This window comes from Python bivittatus, unplaced genomic scaffold (assembly GCF_059951505.1).
Source record: "Python bivittatus isolate LINGU-HERP-01145 unplaced genomic scaffold, Pbiv_v1 ctg000020_np1212, whole genome shotgun sequence".
NCBI lineage: Eukaryota > Metazoa > Chordata > Lepidosauria > Squamata > Pythonidae > Python > Python bivittatus.
Window position 1 is genome coordinate 27,098,565 of NW_028277030.1, and position 19,790 is coordinate 27,118,354.

General features: G+C 37.8%; 1 protein-coding gene across 3 annotated transcripts; it reads left to right on the plus strand.

Moving 5' to 3' along the window:
- Positions 1–4,736: 4,736 nt before the first annotated feature.
- YWHAQ (tyrosine 3-monooxygenase/tryptophan 5-monooxygenase activation protein theta) lies at positions 4,737–16,783 on the plus strand. 3 transcript variants are annotated; one of them, XM_007439219.4, is made up of 6 exons: positions 4,737–4,939; positions 6,069–6,449; positions 14,892–15,015; positions 15,184–15,347; positions 15,928–16,023; positions 16,464–16,783. In XM_007439219.4, exons 2-6 carry the CDS (start codon positions 6,156–6,158, stop codon positions 16,521–16,523), a joined length of 738 nt encoding a protein of 245 aa, XP_007439281.1. In that variant the 5' UTR covers positions 4,737–4,939; positions 6,069–6,155; the 3' UTR covers positions 16,524–16,783. The 3 variants fall into 3 exon arrangements, with proteins under 3 accessions (XP_007439281.1, XP_007439282.1, XP_087992500.1); XM_007439220.4 differs by having other exon boundaries at positions 6,140–6,449; XM_088136374.1 differs by lacking the exon at positions 4,737–4,939 and adding an exon at positions 5,302–5,323.
- The last annotated feature ends 3,007 nt before the right edge of the window (positions 16,784–19,790 follow it).

Consider the following 19,790-nt stretch of genomic DNA (forward strand, 5'->3'; position numbering starts at 1 on the left):
ACTCCTCCCATACACTATATTCAAGAGGCAATTAACCGGCAGTTCATCAGTAATCTCCCAACCATGTTCAACACAAAGCAATAAAATAGTGTGAACTATTAATAGTACAACCTTCTGAATACATTATTAATAGGCAGGGGCCCCTTAAAAACAAGCCAAGTCAGGCTGAATTTCTGTGATTGTATCCTTCCGTTTTCTTAGTAGAGTTACAGAAGTGATTTCCCATTGCCTTTTTTTAAAAAAAAGATTCCTTTTTTCCAGGCCCAACTCAGCATAGCTTTCAGGGTCAGCCAAGGGCAGCTAGGTACTGCTTTCTGACAAAAAGGACATAGAAGATTGGTGGCCCCACCTTTATTGAATGTGCCACAGTAGGAAGTGACTTCCATTTCTTTTTTTTGAAAAGGTATCTAGACAGGAATGCATAGAATCATAGAATATGGTGTTTAAGTAATGAAATCCTACATAATCTGGCCTGCATGACAAATAGTTTCTTCATCCTCTGTTTCACTACATCCAGTGGACGGCTCCCAATCTTCCTTGGTAGCTTTATATCCTGTCAAGCCCCTTTCCTTCAGTTTAGAATAAAAAAAGCAAGATTCTCACAAATTCAGAGTTGCAGGCTTATAGCAAGGAGTTAGGCTTCAGAATCTTAGAAAGTGGATTTATGTACTTATGTACTTTGGTCCTCATTGTTGAGTATGTTAGGGCTGGCCTTCTCTACTGCCTTTGATCTTCTTTCTACCAGAGTTTTGGTTACAGAAACTGTGCTCCTGTAACTTAACTATTATAATTCTACATCCTGCACCCTGGGATAACAGAGAGTAAGTGTTGGTCTTTTGTGTATCACCTCTTCGGGTACTTGAAAAATGCAAGCATATGCCTGCCTCTATCATTTTTTTTCAAGGCTAAACATGCCGGGTAAACTTAGTTTCTAGGCCTGTAATCATTCATACTATCCGTCTCTGCATTCCAGTTTCACTGAATTTTTCTTAAAATAAGGTGCCCAGAACTAGACATGTTCATGCTTCTTATGTTCAGTGTTCCCACTGCAATTCAGCCTTTGCAGCTCCAGATTGTCTATTCCTGTATGGCAACGTCACCAGCTAGAAGCTCAGACTAGTGGATACACATGTGCCTAACTAGGCTTTAACCTAGCCACATCATAAATGCCATTAGTGCTCTGAATGATCCTCAGCTCTTCCTCAGTACCATGTTGAATGACATCTGGCCTGAGGGGCCAATCATCTGGCACTAGATCATCAATCATTTTATAATTTCTATCTGTGGGATTTTCTTGGTAAATACATGAGAGGTTTACCACTGCCTTCTCCTTCATTGTATGACATGGCCCCTCCAGCAACTTCTTATATCACTGTAGCCCCGAATAGGTGCCTCCTTGCTTTAGCTGGGCAGGTGGGAGATCTTCATACATTAGGCAACCCTGCTGGGAGTATATACTATCCATGTACACTTTTGGTAGTCTTCGCACATCCTTCCAAAGAACACCATGTGAAGCAGCATAGCAGGACTTGGTGTGTGGAGGGAATAATAGAATTAAACTTAGTTTTAGTGGACTAATTGGGGAAGGGGTGTCCATTGGGGAGCATGTAATTTTAGTGATTTACTTCATTTGTGTGATATAATATTATGCAAATGAAACAAACCACACAAGGATGACATTGCACAAAGGATGTAAATTGATGTATTTGCATAAAGACATATATCATGTCATTTGTGTAATAACACCATTCATGTAAAATGCAGTGGAATTTAGTCCGTTGCACGCAAAGCCTGTTGCATCATCCTCCAGTAAATAGAGGTTTCACTGTAACACTTCCATAATATGTAAACTATATTTTTGCTAAGGTAAATATTCCAAGCAACACTATTATTGAAAATTATAAAGAAGAAAGCTTAATGCTGGTTAAAGTACTAATTTATCAAATATGTGAAATATTTCTTTTAACCCCCTTCAATTAGTAACAGAAACATGCTTTGGTGGAGCTAAAGACTCTAGTAGGAAGCAACCTCTATTTTGCAAAAATAACTCTGTTACCATCCTCCAACAGAATTCTGCATTTATAGCAATTATTGTTAAACCTTCATCTACAATATAGTATTATCAACTGAGTTTGCACAACATTCTAACTCATGGTTATTTAACTATGGTTTACTGAATTATTCCAACTGTTCAGTTTGCACAACACACTGAACCATAAACTAATCACAGTTGATGGGTCTCTATCAGGTCAAATTAAACACCATTTTTTAAATCAAAATTTCAAAATGTTTTTAAATTTAAATCAGACTTTTTTCTTAAAATGTCAATAAAAATGAACATAACTATATAATCATGAATTTAATACTATTTCTACTTGTTAATATGGACATGAGAGGTAAATTAACAGATCTAGTAAATGAGATCCCTCTAAATGTGCAAAGACAAAGGTTATGAATTATAATGATGGAGTAGATCTGGATAAGGGGGAGCAGATATTGGAGGGAAATTATCAGCTACTGAAAGGAAGTTATTAGGAAGCATTTAAGGAGAAGTGTGCAATTAATTTAGAGAGAAAAACTGTTACTATGATTCCACCATATGTGCTTATGTATTAACAGAAAAAGGGAGATCAAGAAATGCACACACTGCTAAATATTTACAAAAAGCAGCAATAAAAATTATGAGAAACTGTAAAAAGAATGCCTACTATGCAGCTTTTCTCAGGATAAAAAGAAATTAGCAGAAAACAAGTAAGTCTCCAAATAGCATAATTTGCATTATTCCTTTAATGCAACTTTTGGTAACACAATTAATGCTCCAGAAAGACAGACCACTGTAAGAAATATTGCAAAGTTTTCACAATCAACACTGGAACAGCTGCTTGGAAGAAAGCAGGTGAAATCAAATTAATTTACCAACAACACATCCAATGAAATACGTCAGCAGACTATTTGGGGCACTATAAGCAGAATAATGAAGAAAAGGCTGAATCTCTCAAGAACTAAAATTTTCAATATGGGGCTAAATAAAGAGAAATATGAAACACTGATAACTATTCTAAAGCCTATTTCTGAACAAAGTGTAGAAAAATAATTGTTTGTTGTCTGAATCTGTGGAAGTTTGGAAGGAACTGAGTGTAATCTTGAAAAGAGAAATAGGCAATGACAGAGTAAAAAAAAAAAATGAAAGGAATAAGCACTGTCTCCAGCTTGATTTATTGCTAGGATTTCTGTACTCAGTTATACTCCTAAATACCTGTAGCCGAAAAGAAGCCACTGGCAACATGAGTATCCAACAATCGTCCCTCCATAATACCAACTATAATGTATTTCAGGCAGAGGGTGATCCGTTCAAGAAATGTTTGTGGGTATTTTAAAGAAAGTCACACTGTGAATTGGTGGAAGTTATTAAACATTTGGATTCAGAAATCACTTCAATAGGATCCCAGCGTTTATCAGCAGCAGCTACTTCTGCTACAGTAGAAAAGAGTTTTCTTCCTTTGGAGTAATTCATTCAAAGCTGAGAAATTTAGAAACCAAAAAAGGAGGAAAGCTTACCTTTCTTTGAAGGCTGACTAAAGAAGCTGAATACAGATGCCAATTGAATTCACCAGCCACCCATTATTTTAGGTTTCCTGAGCTGACTTGGCTGAAATTGCTTATTTTAAATATACAAACAAATAAAATAGCTAAATAAAAATGACGTGCTTTTTGCTACTTTATTTTTACTGTTTGTTGTACTGTACTGTTGGCAAACAATATTAGGAAATTTAAAATCTAATGATTGTTCTTCTAGAACATCTAACAAAAATATTCTCCACCATCCCCAGGAAGTGAGCTGCTGCTGGTTCCATTGCTAATGACTTCATGGTGTGTCTAGCTGCTTGACACTAAAATCATTTCAATTTTAATGAAAATGAATCTGAAAGAATCTGACTAAATAATGCTTTTAAATACTACCTGCTAAAGGTGAAGATCTACAGCTTTGAGTGCTGAGAATACACATTCAGCAGGATGTATCGAAGAGCCTGAGTGCACTTTTACTAAAAATGGTTAAAGAATGTTTCCAACTAGCGAATAAGTAGTTATTTATTCAACAATTCAACCGAGTTTTCCTGAATCATGATTTAAATCGAATCCACCCCGGTTCGCCTAACAATGGGCCAAAATCCAGCCACCGTGTAAGTTGCTGCTCAGAGCATGGAAGTCAGATAAGTTTCCTGCGTCAGTCATCAATAGGCTAGCCACTTTTCCCTGCAGCGCTCAAGTCTCTGCAAGCCTGCAACTCGAATTCCTTTCTCTTTGCTCGGCTGGGAGGAGCAGCTCAACCCAGAGCCCCCAGCCGATCTCCCTGCGTCCCGCCCCACAGCAACACGGAGCGGTCGGGTCGCGCCCTGCAGACACCGCAGCAGCACGAGACCAACTGCCCTCGCCTCGCTTCCGCACCGCCTCATGCTGGGGAACTGAACGTGTGAGAGAAAAAAGATGGGCGGGGCGAAAGGGGGGCTGTAGCAGCATCTCCATGGCGACGGTGACGTCATCTCACCCTGGATCTAATTGGAGGAAACCCCGTGCCTTAGCTGCGGCGGCCCACGGACCAACCAAGCTTGTGCCCTGATTCTGTCCACCTTCGCGGCGGCGCGCAGCAGCTGGATTGGCCGTATGAACTTTGGGGGCGGAGTCAGGGCCCCTAGAATGCTCCCTGATAGGCCCAGCCGCACGAGCGCGGGCCTAGCAGTGAAGAGGCTCGCTTTGTGCCAACGCCCTTTAGCAACGCTGCTTCTTTCGCTGAAAACGGAGCAGCTTTTTCTGTTCTTCTCCCTCTCTTCCTCCTCCTCCTCCTCCTCCTCCTCCTCCCCGCGAACGCACCCCGGAGCGGAGCGAGCGCAGCTGACCCAGCAGGCGCCAGCCGGCCGGCCTAGCGCCTCAGCGGAGCCCGGTGAGAGCGAGGGGGCCTCGGTCCAGGAAAGAGCGGGGACGTCCTCGCCTCGGGCATCTTTCCTGCTTCGCGAATCTGTGCCGCGTCGTCCATTTTGTGGAGGCGGCGCGGGACTGGGAGTCCCCTGCCGGGGAGGGGAGGCGAGGCGAGGCGAGGCAGCCGGGCGGGAGAGAGAGAGAGAGACGCCGCCATTTCCTACCGGCCTGCAGCTGCCGCGGCATTTTCCGAGGGACGGCGGGAGAGGAAAGGCAGGGCGCGGGGGATGGGAGGTGACTAGATGGTGCCCATAAGCCTCGCCGCCTCCGTCTCGGGCTTGGTCCCTCCTCCGCCTCCCGGGACAAAGGCACCTCCGCCGCTGCCTTCCGAGGGAGGAGCCGGGGGAAAGTACGTTCCGATGCGGAATCCTTTTCTTCCTCTCCTTCCCTCCCACCGCTTCTTCCTGCCCGGCTTACTATCATTTCCTTCCCGGGCCTGTTCGCCCCTTTTGGCCACCCAGTCGCCTCCGGGGCCGGACAGGAACCCTGAGCCCTTCGCCGCCCCTTCTCCCCCCGCTTCGTCTCCTGGCATTCCGTGGCCCGGACTTGGCCAAGCTGGCGCCCTGCAAAGGGCTTGGTCTGTTGCTGTTTCACCTCGCGGGCAGCACCTACCGCTGGGTGCTGAGTCTTGTAGTCTGAAAGGTCTGGAGGGTGCCAGTCTGTGAAAGGTTCCGTAATCTCTCCTTCGCTCTAGAGCGTGAGCCGCATTCTTCCGGCTGCTTATGCCGTTCATTCGCTCTTAGATCATCGTCCTGCGATCCTGCTGTTCTCTGGCAGGTTCCATAGCAGATTCCTAATCGCACTTATTCATGTTTCTCTCAGTATGCAGAAAGGTGGGGGGACATCGTGGAAAAGAATTTCAAGGTAGCTTGATATGTCACTGGTGTTCAACTAAGAAGCCTTCTCTATTACTGACCACCATTTCTGGTGTTCTGTTCACATGGCTCTCGTTATCTTTGGAGGAGAAGGGGACTCTGATTAAATCATTGTCTCTCCTGTTTAGTCTGACTTCCTAAATCCATGTTGGTTACTTCCATTAGTTCTTTATATTTTAGAAAAAATGCAGACTTAAGAATATTTGTTTGTTGTTGCAGGTTTTGAGCGACTGTATTTTGACTCTGATACAATCCATCTTTCCTACTAAATCAGTTGCCTTACTGCTCAGACCACTGCAGGCTAACATGGAAAAGACCGAGATGATCCAGAAAGCCAAGCTGGCTGAGCAGGCAGAGCGCTATGATGATATGGCAACCTGCATGAAGGCAGTGACAGAGCAAGGTGCTGAATTATCCAATGAAGAACGCAACCTTCTCTCTGTAGCGTATAAGAATGTTGTTGGGGGGCGGCGCTCTGCTTGGCGGGTGATCTCCAGCATTGAACAGAAAACTGATGGCAATGATAAGAAAATGCAACTTGTCAAGGATTATCGAGAGAAAGTAGAATCTGAGCTTAAGTCCATCTGTACAACTGTTTTGGTGAGTTGCTTATGGTCATTTTGGTTTCAAATTTTATGTGATAAATGTTTAATTAGAGGCTGATGCCTACTGGAGGAATTAATTGCATTTCTTTGTATAAAAATATACAGTTCTAATATAAATCTAAGAATTTGATGACCAAGTTCTGTTTAATACAAAACTGGGTTTTCACTGAGGAGACTTCAGATTCTGAAAAGTTATTGTAGGAAAAATGATGATTATACTTCACTAATTCTAGTGACAAATAAGATCTGTGTAACTTTTAAGCAGTATAAAGAAATTGTTTTATTTTGTTAAATTTGAAAATGAAACAGTTGTTTTATTGTTTCTTGCAGATAACACTTCTTTTATCCTGAATTAAGTGAGCAGCAAAAAGTTAATGGAATTTAGGAAACTGCTAGGCATATTAATAGCAAGAGGTGATAAAAGATGTAGCACTTACTTTCTCAATCTAGCCAAAGTAGCAGTCAATGCTCTGTAGCTACTGTATCTGTGACTAAATATTGTTCATTAAATTGTAATAGAGATGAATCAGGTCAGTCATTTATTTCAGTGGAGTATAAGTTTTAACCTGCTAGTATGATTAGTGAGAGCCAGTTTGGTGTAGTGGTTTAAAGTACCAGGCTAAAAATCAGGAAGATGAGTTTTAGTCCTGCCTTAGGCATGGAAGCCAGCTAAGTGGCTTTGTCCTTGGGCTAGTCACTCTTTCTCAGCCCTAGGAAGAAGATAATGGCAAGCCACTTCCAAAAATGTTGCCAAGAAAATTGCATGGATTTGTCAGGACAGTTAACAGTAAAGACTGACTTGGAGACACACACACACACAGAGTAGTAAGTGGTTTGGTTAAACTAAGTGGTGGGCAGTCTTAATATTTTTGAGAGCTGAAGGGCTGGACCTAATTTTTCCCATAATTTGGGGGTGATTTGTTCTTGAAATTCTAGTAAACCTATTGTATTTGTGCTACTTTTTAAGCACATGGGCTAACCTGTATTTTTGGTGCTTCAGATGGAAAATACCTTGGGTTTTTATGTTCTTGTAAATTACCAGTGGAATATATCTACAGTTAAGATAATTTGTATACATTTTTGTTTTATTGAAATGTTATATAAGTTCCATTAAACTATCTAAATCCTAACTTGGTAATGTGATTGATATAATTCAGTCAGTCAACAGTAATGCTTTTCTGGTTCTTTGCTTCATGCTTAAATATGCAAAAGCATTTCTGTGATCCTGTTAAATATATGTTGTTTGAAATGCACATTTAATTTTGTGGCAACAACAAAAAAGCATGCTTTTGACACTTGCCCAAATGACTTCCCCCCCCCCCCTTAAAACAACATTTCACACCATTCAGGAGAACCTTTAAGAAATATAAGGTTGTTTTAAAAATAGTTTCGTTATGGTATTTAGGTTTGATGTAGAAAGAAAATGAAAAATTCACAGGGAAAGTTCATTCCCTTGGGTGTATCTAACAAAGCTTTCTGAATCCTGGCCAATCCTTAGTCATCTCTGTTGTGTGTCATTAACTTCTCTAATATAAGCAAGTTTCTGGATTTTCAACTTGAAATATCTGATTTAAGAGATGGTTGTCTAAAAGTATGATATTTTTTAATCATTGGACCATCTTTCTAGGAATATAAAAGTCTAACTCAAGTATTTTGCCACTATTTTCTCTAGGATATTTTTTAAAATTCTCAGTCAAATCTACAACCCTGGGATTTCCTGGTGGTCTTCTATCCAAATGCTGTCCAGTCTGATTCCACTTCGTTTTTTTTAAATCAGCCAAGATAGCTGAGTACCACTTAGCTGGGTTTCTATAAAATGCTCATGAAATCTGAGCCATTGGTAGACTTGTTGAAAAGAACTCATTCTTATCAATGTATATACCTCTGCCTGATGACAGGTTACAGTTATAGTTAAGAGTAAATTTCATACAAGTCATGTAAGATTGTGCAGGTTAGTAGAACATACCAAATAATACAATTCAGTTCAATATAATCTGTTTTAAATGCCCATGTAATTGAACATAAAATTAATGGGTCTTACAATTCCCTAATGTAAGGCTTCATTTAGATGTTCCTCTAGTGGTTTTGCTAGTTTTTCAGTCTTTATTCAAATGACCTATTCTCATACTATCTCTTATGTGCAAAAAAATTTAGTTCAAGATCTAGTAATTCAAACTGCCTTGTGGTCTAGAAAATGAAGGAATCCAAAAACAATATAAATGATAGCAGAACTAAGTGGTATAGTTTATATATAACCCTAATTTGGCTTTTTTATTTAATGTGTAAAACCATCCCAAGAAAGAAACTATAGCTTACAAACCATAATGGGTAACCTTGCTTATCATTCTCAGCTTCAACAAATGTTTACTTTTATGATATAGCGATATATGTACTGTGTACATGTATGCATATTTTGTTATTTGATACAACTGAAACTGTTTAATGAGTTTCAGTTGAAACCGACTAATTACTTAATGTAGAATACAGTAGTAGGACATCTGAGTTGCATTTTTGAAACACAGAATCCTGTGTAGTACTATAGTATTGCTAGGTATTTGCTCAAATTTTATATTACAGAAGAATGCCGACAAGAATGCTAAACATAGATATTTGGCTTTTAAGCATTTGATAAGATCCAGACTGACCAGAAGGGATGTTTTACAGAATACTTTACAGATGATTTGCAGAACAATCAAATCTAGTGAAACTTCTAGGAGGCAGGAGTGCAAGAAAATATTTGCTGATCTTCCTCACACAGTGTTTCATGCTATTTCTTGTATTGTGAGCCTCCAGAGCTGTTTTTCAGGGGGTAAAGGATAGATCATATAATATTGTCTTTTTCCTTCAGTATTATTTCTGATAATTGTGATTTCAATCTAAATTTGAGAGATAGTTTTTATTTCTGGTCCTTGCAGAGTAATAAACATTTACAGTTTGTCCCAACCTGGTAATTAAAATTAACCACTTCAATAATTTATTTAGTTAACTTCACAAAATCAGTGGAACTTGAAATATGTTACTGCCTTTTATACTTACAATACAGCGGTACTGTACCATTTATAAACTGAAACTTATTTTAGCCTTTGTATAATGTGCAAGGGACTGAAATCCAAGAATGGGTGGGGCTAGGTAAAAAACTAAATTTGATTTAATTGAAATTAAGTTGAATGCAGACTATTATTTCCTATGTATTTTATATTTTTCTGCACATTCAAATTTACAATTCAGAGGCACCTTTGGAGGCACCCTGGGTCTGTATCCCAGATTTGGATAGGATACATGTAACAGACAAGGCATAGTAGGTAGAAGCAGGTTAAAACAAAGTATCTATAGTAGATCATGCCATGGTGAGTTATATTTAGATCAGCATTGTACCCATCCAGAACATTATAAATTGTTTCCTATTCTGGGTAATGTATTTCAGAACTGCATGAACCAACCCCCAACTCTCAGAGTGGTGTATTCTGGGGAAGACGTGGAACATTCTGGGAGAAAAACAGAATGTTCCATTTCCTGACTAGCATGTTTAGATTGTATCTGTCACTTTCTGTGCATGTAAGAAATATATGACCTTGGAGAGAGCTCTCTAAAGAGTCAAGTTCAGTGGCAGTAGCAGGACATTTTACTGTAGTGAATATATTTTTACTACAATTCTCTGTTTTTAAACATGCTAAGCAGGCCTCATGGGAGTTGATGTTCAAAGCATCTGGAAGCACTAAATTGACTGTCTCTGCTCTATAAGGTTTGAGCCATAGAGGCCACCATTCTTTTCTTACTAGGCATTTTTGAAATTATTTGAATTTCCTAGAATTACATGTGGTTCCATTTGTTGCCAGTTCTGAGCATCCTATGTACCTATTACCCATAAACAAGTTTAAAACAGTAAGAGTAGACTATTTATTTGATTTTTATCCTGCCTGTATTATTTTTTTATAAATAACTCAAGGCAGTGAACATATATAATCCTCCTTCCTCCTCCTTTTTTACCCACAACAACAACCTTGTGAGGTGGATTGGGCCAAGAGAGAGTGACTGGCCCAAAGTTACCTAGCTGGCTTTCATGCCTAAGGCGGGACCAGAGCTCACAGTCTCTTGGATTCTAAGGCAGCACCTTAACCACTAGACCAAACCACTAGACCAAATTACAACAAGTACAGTATCATAGGAAAGATTGTTGTACTTATTGCTGAATCAGGGTACTTAATCCCTTGAGTGGAGGGCACACATTCTTTTATTAACATTTCCTTTGCTCCAGTGGCTGAAATTTGTATGAAGTACTAGAAGGCAAAGATGTTCCTCTCTCCAGTAATAACAACCCTGATTATCCAGTGATGTTTCCTATATGAACCTGATTGTGAAAATTGGATTGAATATGGGAACTGTTTTTGGCTTAAACCATCTAAATTGCTTTTCAGATTGAGAAACACAGTGCTAAAATGGTTAGATTCCCAAAAGCATTAAGCATATCAAAATTTAGTGTGCACTATCTGATTCTTTCTTCTTTTACTACTGTGCTTTCTTGTGGATTTCTATAATTGAACTAATTTCGCCATCACATGATTTATAACTAGTTCAGTCTCTGTGTTTCTTCTTTGTGTTCTCTGCCCATAAGTTGCCTTACTTAAATGTATACATAAAGTTGAAAGTAATGTAGAACATTGCATATGAACATTTTGACATTTAAAGTAGGTGGGATTAGTTCTAGGTTGACAAGTGATTGGACTTAGCAATCATATTTCAGGCTTTAACTTGAAATAAAGATTCTACAATATATGTATAGCAGTATGAATGAATTGAATCTCCATTTCTTGTTTCCTTGGAATCTATCATTGAGACTGGAAACTTGCTTATGGGGAACCTGGCTTTTAAAATGTGTTTTATTTCATAAGGCTACAAAGAAAAAATTGACAACGTGTGATCTGTGCTCTTTGAAATTTAGAGTAGGTGTTTGAAGCTGGAAGGGGCTAAACAAACATTTCAAGAATCCTTGTTCTTCCTTGATTAGCAGAATAGAATATTTAAATAACTAAGTGGTGCAAGATGTAGTATCTGTTAGTGCAGAATTTGAATGCAGAATATTGTTTTGTTCTAGATGAGGGTATACACAATCAAAATAAGTTAACAATGTATGTCCCTAAGCTTGTTTACTTGGAAGGAAGTCCTGCTGAAGTATTCTTTATTTCAAAGGAGTAAATCTGAGAGTAAATGTATATTGTTACGTATTGTTTGTTTAATCTGATTCCTCAGTCTTCTGAGAGTTTTCTCATGGAGAAGATTGAAATCATGGGGCTTATTTTTTGAGCGACTAAAATTCTGGTTTATAGTAGGTATATAGAATTACAATATGTGGTATAATAAGTACATACAGAAAACTAAGCAGTATGGAAACTTAGAATTTACTGAGGGTAACATGAGGAGCTGATATTAGAATGTATATAACAGGTAGTTATAGACCACAAGATGTGCTGAAGTTACCCTAATCTTTGAAATAAAATTCTTCAAACTAAAATAGGTATACCTTCTATGGCATATTATCTAGATCCCTTGTCAAATCAAAATGGCTTCAGAGTGCAGTGATTCCACTTAAATGCTATTTTGGAATCAACAGGTACTAATGAGTGTACATGTTTTTTGTGTTGTGTGTATTATACATGCAACCTAGAATAGGTTTTTCTGTAGTATTTCAAATAGGAATCACTTAGAGATCCAAGACACCCATAGTGTGATTTTGCAGAGTAGCCCTGCCGTCTCTTTCATGACTAAATCTTATAAAGCCTAAGTGTAGAGTCTATGGCAACAATATATTCTTGCCTACTTCTATCTTATTGAAGATGTTCACCATCAATATGTTTGAGGACAAACAGTCTAACTTCCATGAATTTACAGCAGGGTTAAGATTTCCCATACTTCATAATGGTGTGATGAAAGTAGAAGCTTGAAGATTAGATCATTAGCTCCCAAGCATGACTTGGGAGGGACAGATTTCACAATTTTTTTAAATGTAACTATTTTATTTATCTCAAAGACTTAATGAAAAGTCATGGTTCAAGTTATTTACACTCTTAATAGTGGCAGACTTAAACTTTAAACCTGCAACATTGTTGAGATGAGACAAACAGAATTTTTTACCAGACTGTTCCATACCTTGTGTTGTAAATAAGCAAAGATAGTATCTCAAGTTTTATAACTGGTTATTATTATTATTTTTTAAATGAAGTATACTGCTAGATTACAAGTGAGCTAGTAGTGTTTCAGACATCAAGTTACTGGAAATGATAAGTTGCTGCTGCAGCTGAATGAATTACTATCCATTATAGAGAAACTAAAAGGAAGATGGCAGATGGATCCTTAAATATGGACCCACAAGTAGACGCTTTGATAGCTGAATACAGCATTTCATAGTTGAATACAGTATTCAGAATCCACGCTGTTGGTAAAAATGCTTCATTGTAAATCAGATTTGTATGAATTTTCAATTCAAAAGAATTCAGTAAAGAGATCAATAGTAAGGCTTTCTGCATAGCTAAATTTAAGACATTATTTAAACCTAATGTATGAATCTATAGAAATGTTCAAAGTAATCACTGAGTTCAGAAATATCATAACAATACAAAATAGAAAGTTAGAAGATCTTCTGGCACAACATTGCAAAATAAACTGGCTACTCTGGTGCACTTGTCTGCAAAGGTGCATATAGCTTTTGCATTGAGCAGGATGGTGCTTCTGCAACATTTCTCTGTGTAGTTTGAGAATGATTTAAGTCATAATTACAAAAGCAAAAATAGAAAATTTAATAGGTTTCTTTTTACCAGCAAGAAAAAATTCTAGGCATCATGTCTCTTTGATCCCTCTTGCATATTTGGCTAGGAAGGGATTGTGCAGTTTGTCACACTACACAAATACAAATTGTCACACATGATCTATTATTTTTCAGGATTGGGATAGTCTTACAGTTGAGAACAGCATATAAATATGTACAGAATGAATATGAATTGCTATTAATATTAATTGCAAAATAGCTGTTTTAGTTAGGTGATCTGCTTTAGTTGATTTCACAGTTTTCATATAAGATATTTCAGGTCACCGATTTTAACATCAAACCCTAGACATAAATAGGTAAAGACTAACTATAATGCTTATTTTATTAAGATTAGTTTCTTAATGATTCCTATGTAAGCTTGATGGTTGGACTTTCAGAATAGAATGGCTAAGAAGAATATAGGTCGTTATGTCACCATGACCCAGTTATTTTATTTCAGGATCTCCTTTACTTTTAGCTTATTTATACCTTGTACTGATTTAAAGGAAACAGCCTTGTGTTTTCATTTTCAAATTCTGTTATTTATTGGCATTTAGATTTCTCCTGTTATCACCATTCTTGCCTTTTACTTGTACATCTCCCTGCAAATTAAGTCAGCTACATTCTGCTTGCTCTCTTTCCAGCCAGAACAAGTGTTACCTACTAGATGCTTTGGGCTGATCTGTCCTTCTCCTTAGGGAGGGAGGGGGAGAATAACAATGCTGGGTGAAATGCCAGAAAAATAATCCTGTTCCACCCACCTCTGTTATCACCAGTCTAGCAATATTCTTTAGAAACTCTTGATTCTGTATTGTGAACATAGGAAGCCACTTATCACTTCACCTAATTGAATTAATTAGGGAGCAAGGTGGTGTGTATATTTCATAGTGCTGAAAGAATAGGACAGGAAGAGAAGTTTGAGTGAAAAACAGGTCAGAGGAAGGAAAACTGGGGAAGGGTCAACATCTCAGCTGAACCAAGGTATTCATTCTCTGCTTGACAACCACTTTTTTTTTAAGCTTATCCTGGGTGAGCAGGTGAATAGGATTCCTGGCCCATGAGTGTTTCAGGACAGTTGTATTAATATTTATGGAGCATATTTCTAGAGAGCTAGAATGGTATAGTAGTTAAGATATTTGATTAGGAGTGGGAAGATCTAGGTTCCTGTCCACAACCAATTTCATTCTGTTAGTCTCAGGGTTGGGAGGAAAAATAGGAAGGAGTGCTGTCCATGTTGCCTTGAACTATTGAATGAAATGTAAGATATATGTCCAATTAAATAAATAATGTATTTATTTTATTTTTTTCCCCTGGCTTTAAAGTATCAGTTAGCAAAAGTGTAGTGGGCATGTGTCCTCAGTTCCTTGTTACTAATTTACATAGCTATTGCATAGATATTATGTATTGCACAACTAGCAATATAACCCTAGAAGTGAATATTCCTTTTATTAAAGACATTTTCTTACCTAAAGTGCAGTTGTACCCAGTTACAGCATAGTAGTTTAAATGTTTTTAATGTGATTGTGTAATTGAGTGTGATGCCCATTTATAGCAGTAAATGTGAAAAAATTACCTGAATCCAAGCAAGATAATAAATTACCAAAATGGTCACTTTCATGTTGGTTTTTATTGTGATAGGAACTGCTGGACAAATACTTAATAGCTAATGCAACTAATCCAGAAAGCAAGGTGTTTTACCTGAAGATGAAAGGAGACTATTTCCGTTATCTTGCAGAAGTTGCAAGCGGAGATGACAGGAAACGTGAGTACTGTGTTCATTTAAGCCTCTAGTTTTCAGTTAGAACAAATGAAGTGTATTAAGCCATTGTAAAAAGGAGGGGGTGATATGTATATATCCTGCTTCTTGAGATAATAGTATTCCTGGCTAATTTTTCAGCTTGCTTTCATTTGTTTTTCCTTTTTTTCACAGAAACAATAGAGAACTCACAGGCAGCTTATCAAGAAGCATTTGACATCAGCAAGAAAGAGATGCAACCTACACATCCAATTCGTTTGGGTCTAGCGCTTAACTTTTCAGTGTTTTATTATGAGATCCTCAACAATCCAGAGTTGGCCTGCACATTGGCCAAGACAGTAAGTGGTTGTTTTGTGTGTGCGCGCATGTAAAAGCTTTCCAATATAAAGGAAGAGGACATATAGTTCTCATAAAGCGTGGTATATAGTGTGGTGTATCTTGTTTCCATGATTTGCTGTCACCTGCTAAAACATGAGAGACCCATTAACAGTGAAGTGTACTAAGGGGCACTTAGTTGCCCTGCAAAGATCTTCACTTAGTGATTTCAGGATGGGGTTGCCACTATATAAGGTTGCATCTTTGGATACACTGATCACAGTGAAACTTAATTTGAGAGAACAGTGTTTAGGATTGATTACTTTCTTTTCCCTGTTATCTAAAATATATATTTATAAGTCTTGTTCACCAAATGAAAACATTGTGGCTGAATACGCTTTTCTTTTTTCTTTTTTCTTTAAAAGTTTCCCAAACAGATTTTGTATTAATAATTATTAGTTCCTAAATATAATTCAGAGCAGTTTTCATTAAAGAAATAGGATATACTTATGAAGAAAGCTTGTTTAGCTTTCTAAGAAAATGTTTACTTATGGGAAGGCTTTTGCCTGAAAAGAGTAAGACCGATTTTTATGTCTCTTCTAGGCTTTTGATGAAGCCATCGCTGAACTTGATACACTGAATGAAGACTCATACAAAGATAGCACACTCATCATGCAGTTGCTTAGAGACAACCTCACAGTAAGATACGCCTTTTAATCTTCTTAGAATAACTGTGTTTAAAATCTAGGTTTGCAACTCTGTTAATTGTGGTTCTTTGGGGAAATACCTTTAGGAATAATAGTTGCAAGACAGGGCTTTTGTTATAGGAATAAAAATAGACATACATTTTTGATACTGTCTTTCTAAAATATTAAACTAAAATAGAAATGCGTTTATGACATCTATTAACCAAGTAACATTAACAATATTATATAATGTAGGTTAAGCCATTTAAAGGAGCATGAACTTATTGTTTAAAAATCTTTGTCATCACTTTTTACTCCGCCATTTGGAAGATTTCAATATATGTGGGAGGGAGGGAGGCAGGTTGTTCAGGCAGCTATTCAGGGCTGAAAGGCAAATGGTTGTAAATTTAAACTGGATGGGCTATACTTCAGTCTGGTTATTCTTCTTTCTAGTTATGGACATCAGACAGCGCAGGAGAAGAATGCGATGCTGCGGAAGGTGCAGAAAATTAAGCTGCATCTGGAGTGTCATTCTCCTTCTTCAAGAAATCTTTTTACACGTCTCATTCCTTATAGCTCCACTTGGATTTCCTATAGCAAAGAGAACCCATCCATATGTATGGAAATCAATTTATAGTCTTTTCACACTGCAGCTTTGGGAAAAATCCATTCCTTGATTTGTGTTTGTCTTGGCCTTCCTGGTGTGCGGTTACTGCTGTAGAAAAGTATTAATACTGGCTTAATTTCATATAAACATAAGTAACTTCCAAACACTTAAGTAGCAGACTAAAGTTATTTGATATTTTTTAAAAATCTGAACCAGGTCCTTCAAGCAATTGTTTTGGTATTACAGAAAAGACGCATGTATTTGAGTCATGCAACTAGAGAGCGTTACACAGTACAATTCTTCACACTCCCTTATTATTCAGGGGTTACTTGGTTTGATTTTCACATGCTACTGTTAATTCCTTTCTGTAGGATATGGGAGTATTGGGCTACATAGAGAGCATAGTAGTGTGGCTTCCTACATACGTGTACAGCAGGAGCTACTGAGTGTTTAAATACAGGGACTCTTTTTACTCTTCAGTTGCTGCTGTCCAACTGCTATCCCCTCCCAATAAAATAACACACTCCTGCCTTTGTAGATCTGGTATTCACTTGATTATGTCTTAGAAGCAGCATGTTACTGCCAGAAAACAGGGAGTGCCTTTTTGGCAGACTAAATTGCATGTCATTTCTGAACACTGGAATGGGGAAAGTGGTCACATGTCCAAGTATAAAACTTTTCCATGCAGATTTGTGCACATGTATGAAGGTGTCAAGTTCGTCCAGTGATTTGTTCTGTAGGTAGATGGACCACTATTGTGTGTTGCTAATCATTGATTGTAGTCCCAAAAAAGCCTTGTGAAAATGTTAATGCCCTATGTAACAAAATAACATTAAATAAAATTACATTTTATAAACCATAAACTGTTGCTTTGTAACATTTGCATGCAGCTTCTCTAATAGTACGATATTTACTTAACAAATTGGACTGCTGAATTGAAAGTAAAGACAAATTACTTATTCTGTGTCCTTGAAAAGAAGTCCAGGGAGAAAAGAGTTCAGTTGGCATAAGTTTAATTATCCCAACCTTTGTTATTAATTAATCCCAGTATTTTGAGAATGCAAGTTCTTAGAATAGGAATACTGGTTCCTATTCTTCAATATATTTTGCTCAAATGATAATCAGAATTATTCCCTTAATCAGGTAAACCCAAAATGACACTTTAGTTAAGAGATTACAGTTGTAGGTGTTAGCAAGAAATACATTGAGGAAGAATCCAACTGTTGCTACTATGATATGTAGCCTGCTCATGAAACACTTCCTGTCCCTTTAAAATTGAGTGCTCACATCTGCCTTTTTCTTCAGACAAATTAAAAATGTGTCACTTTCACTCTGGGAAGTATGTCATTGAGCATTGGATTAGGTGTAGCAAAATGATAATATTTAAGGGATGAAACATTGGTAATGAAATAGATTTAAATGTTTCTGTATGCTTTCTTAGTTACCATTACAAATATTAGAGGTGGGGTACAGAATTGGATAGAAATACCCTGGTTCTTAAAGTGCAGGGCAGAGTATTCTGACATATTAAGGAATAAGCCAAATTCCTCTGAAGTCACATGATTTTCTTCTAACCTCTGCTCTCCATTTAAGTTAATTTACACCAAAGATTCTGGTAGAACATTTCTTTTGCGAAATGCTAGCACAGGTTACAGATTTCATGTCTGTTTCATGATTGTTAGTTCCTGTAGTTTCTGTATGCTGGTACAGTATGGGAACTGTATAGTACTCAAAACTCTCTGCTTCCTACTGGCACAATACTGATAGTGGCTTGAACCATTAGACTTGCTTTTTCTGCTTTTGCATCTCCCTTGCAATTCTTAAGTTGATTTGGAATTCTACAAATTAATGGTTGCCAGTTATTCAACTTCCTTTCCAAACCAGCCCTCAATTGCTGATTCTTAGCCCAATCCTTTTGTTGATTATGCCCACTAAGAGAACAGTGCCCACATCTTAGATTTTGCAGGCTAATCTTCCCATTGGCTGAAAGCTTCATGCCTTTGATCCTCTGAGTCTATAGTGAGTGCAACTCCCTTAGCTAGTATATTTTGCCCTCCAAACAATCTCATATTTTAAAATCACAAATCAGTTCAGCTGATACTGCCTCTTGAAGAACTTGAGGAAAAATCCTTTAATGCCATTAACCCTAAAACCAAACAAGACTGCAATTGCTACTGTAAGTTTGCTCTAGGACAACAGAAGAATGGACTAGTGCTAGAGTTTTGAGTGAAAGTAGGCCACCTATGGCCTCAGACCATCACATGGCTCTACTCTTTGTTGTGGCTTTCTGAACTTCCTGTGAGCATGATTGCTAACAGTGATAAATTGTAGACAATGTGTAAGTAAGCAGTAAAAAAAACCCTCAAATCCAGCTTTGCAAATTTATGTGGCCCCATCCATTTTGCAGCTTTCAACTTCTATTCCATGTTATGCTGCCTTTGGCCACCAAAAGTTGCCCACTCTTGGTCTAGAGCATGTGTTTGCTGTATCCTGCAATTGTTTAAAAACTAACATCAAAAAATGCATGTAATTGAAGTGATTGAAACCGTCATGATCTACTGTGAAGGCTACACCATATATTAGATTCCTTGAGCTTCTAAATACTATAGGCAATCTCTTGTTAAGAACAAATTCCATTTCTGTCTTTAACTTGAATTTGTATGTAAGTCAGAACTTGTACTTACAAACGGACTGCCTATTGCTTAAAATGGTAGTCGGCATTGTCCTTCCTTGAGTCAATGAACTGCTGAAGCTGCACATTGCTTTCAGGAACCACTGAAAACAGGCTCTATATTAAAAACATGCAGCTTGGTGGTTCCGGAAAGCATTGCGCGGCTTCAGCAGTTCATTGGCTTAAGAAAGGAGAACACCGTCTGCCATTTTTAGTAATAGGCACCCTGTTCATATATAGGGGTTGTCCTTAAGTTGGAGGTTCTTAACCTGGGGACTGCCTGGTACAGGACTCCATAATCTCTACAAAACTTTTAGCCAATAGCAGCTGTTTTGCTCTCTGTTGTATCCTCTGGTCATGAAAGCAAGATATCTATTTAAGCTGTAATATAGTTGCTTCAAAATAAAGACTTGCTTTCTAGGGCTATTTCATTTTCTGAGTAATGTTACCAATAGTGAGGATAGGCACATAAATGAATGCATTCTATTTAGGATGAATTTGA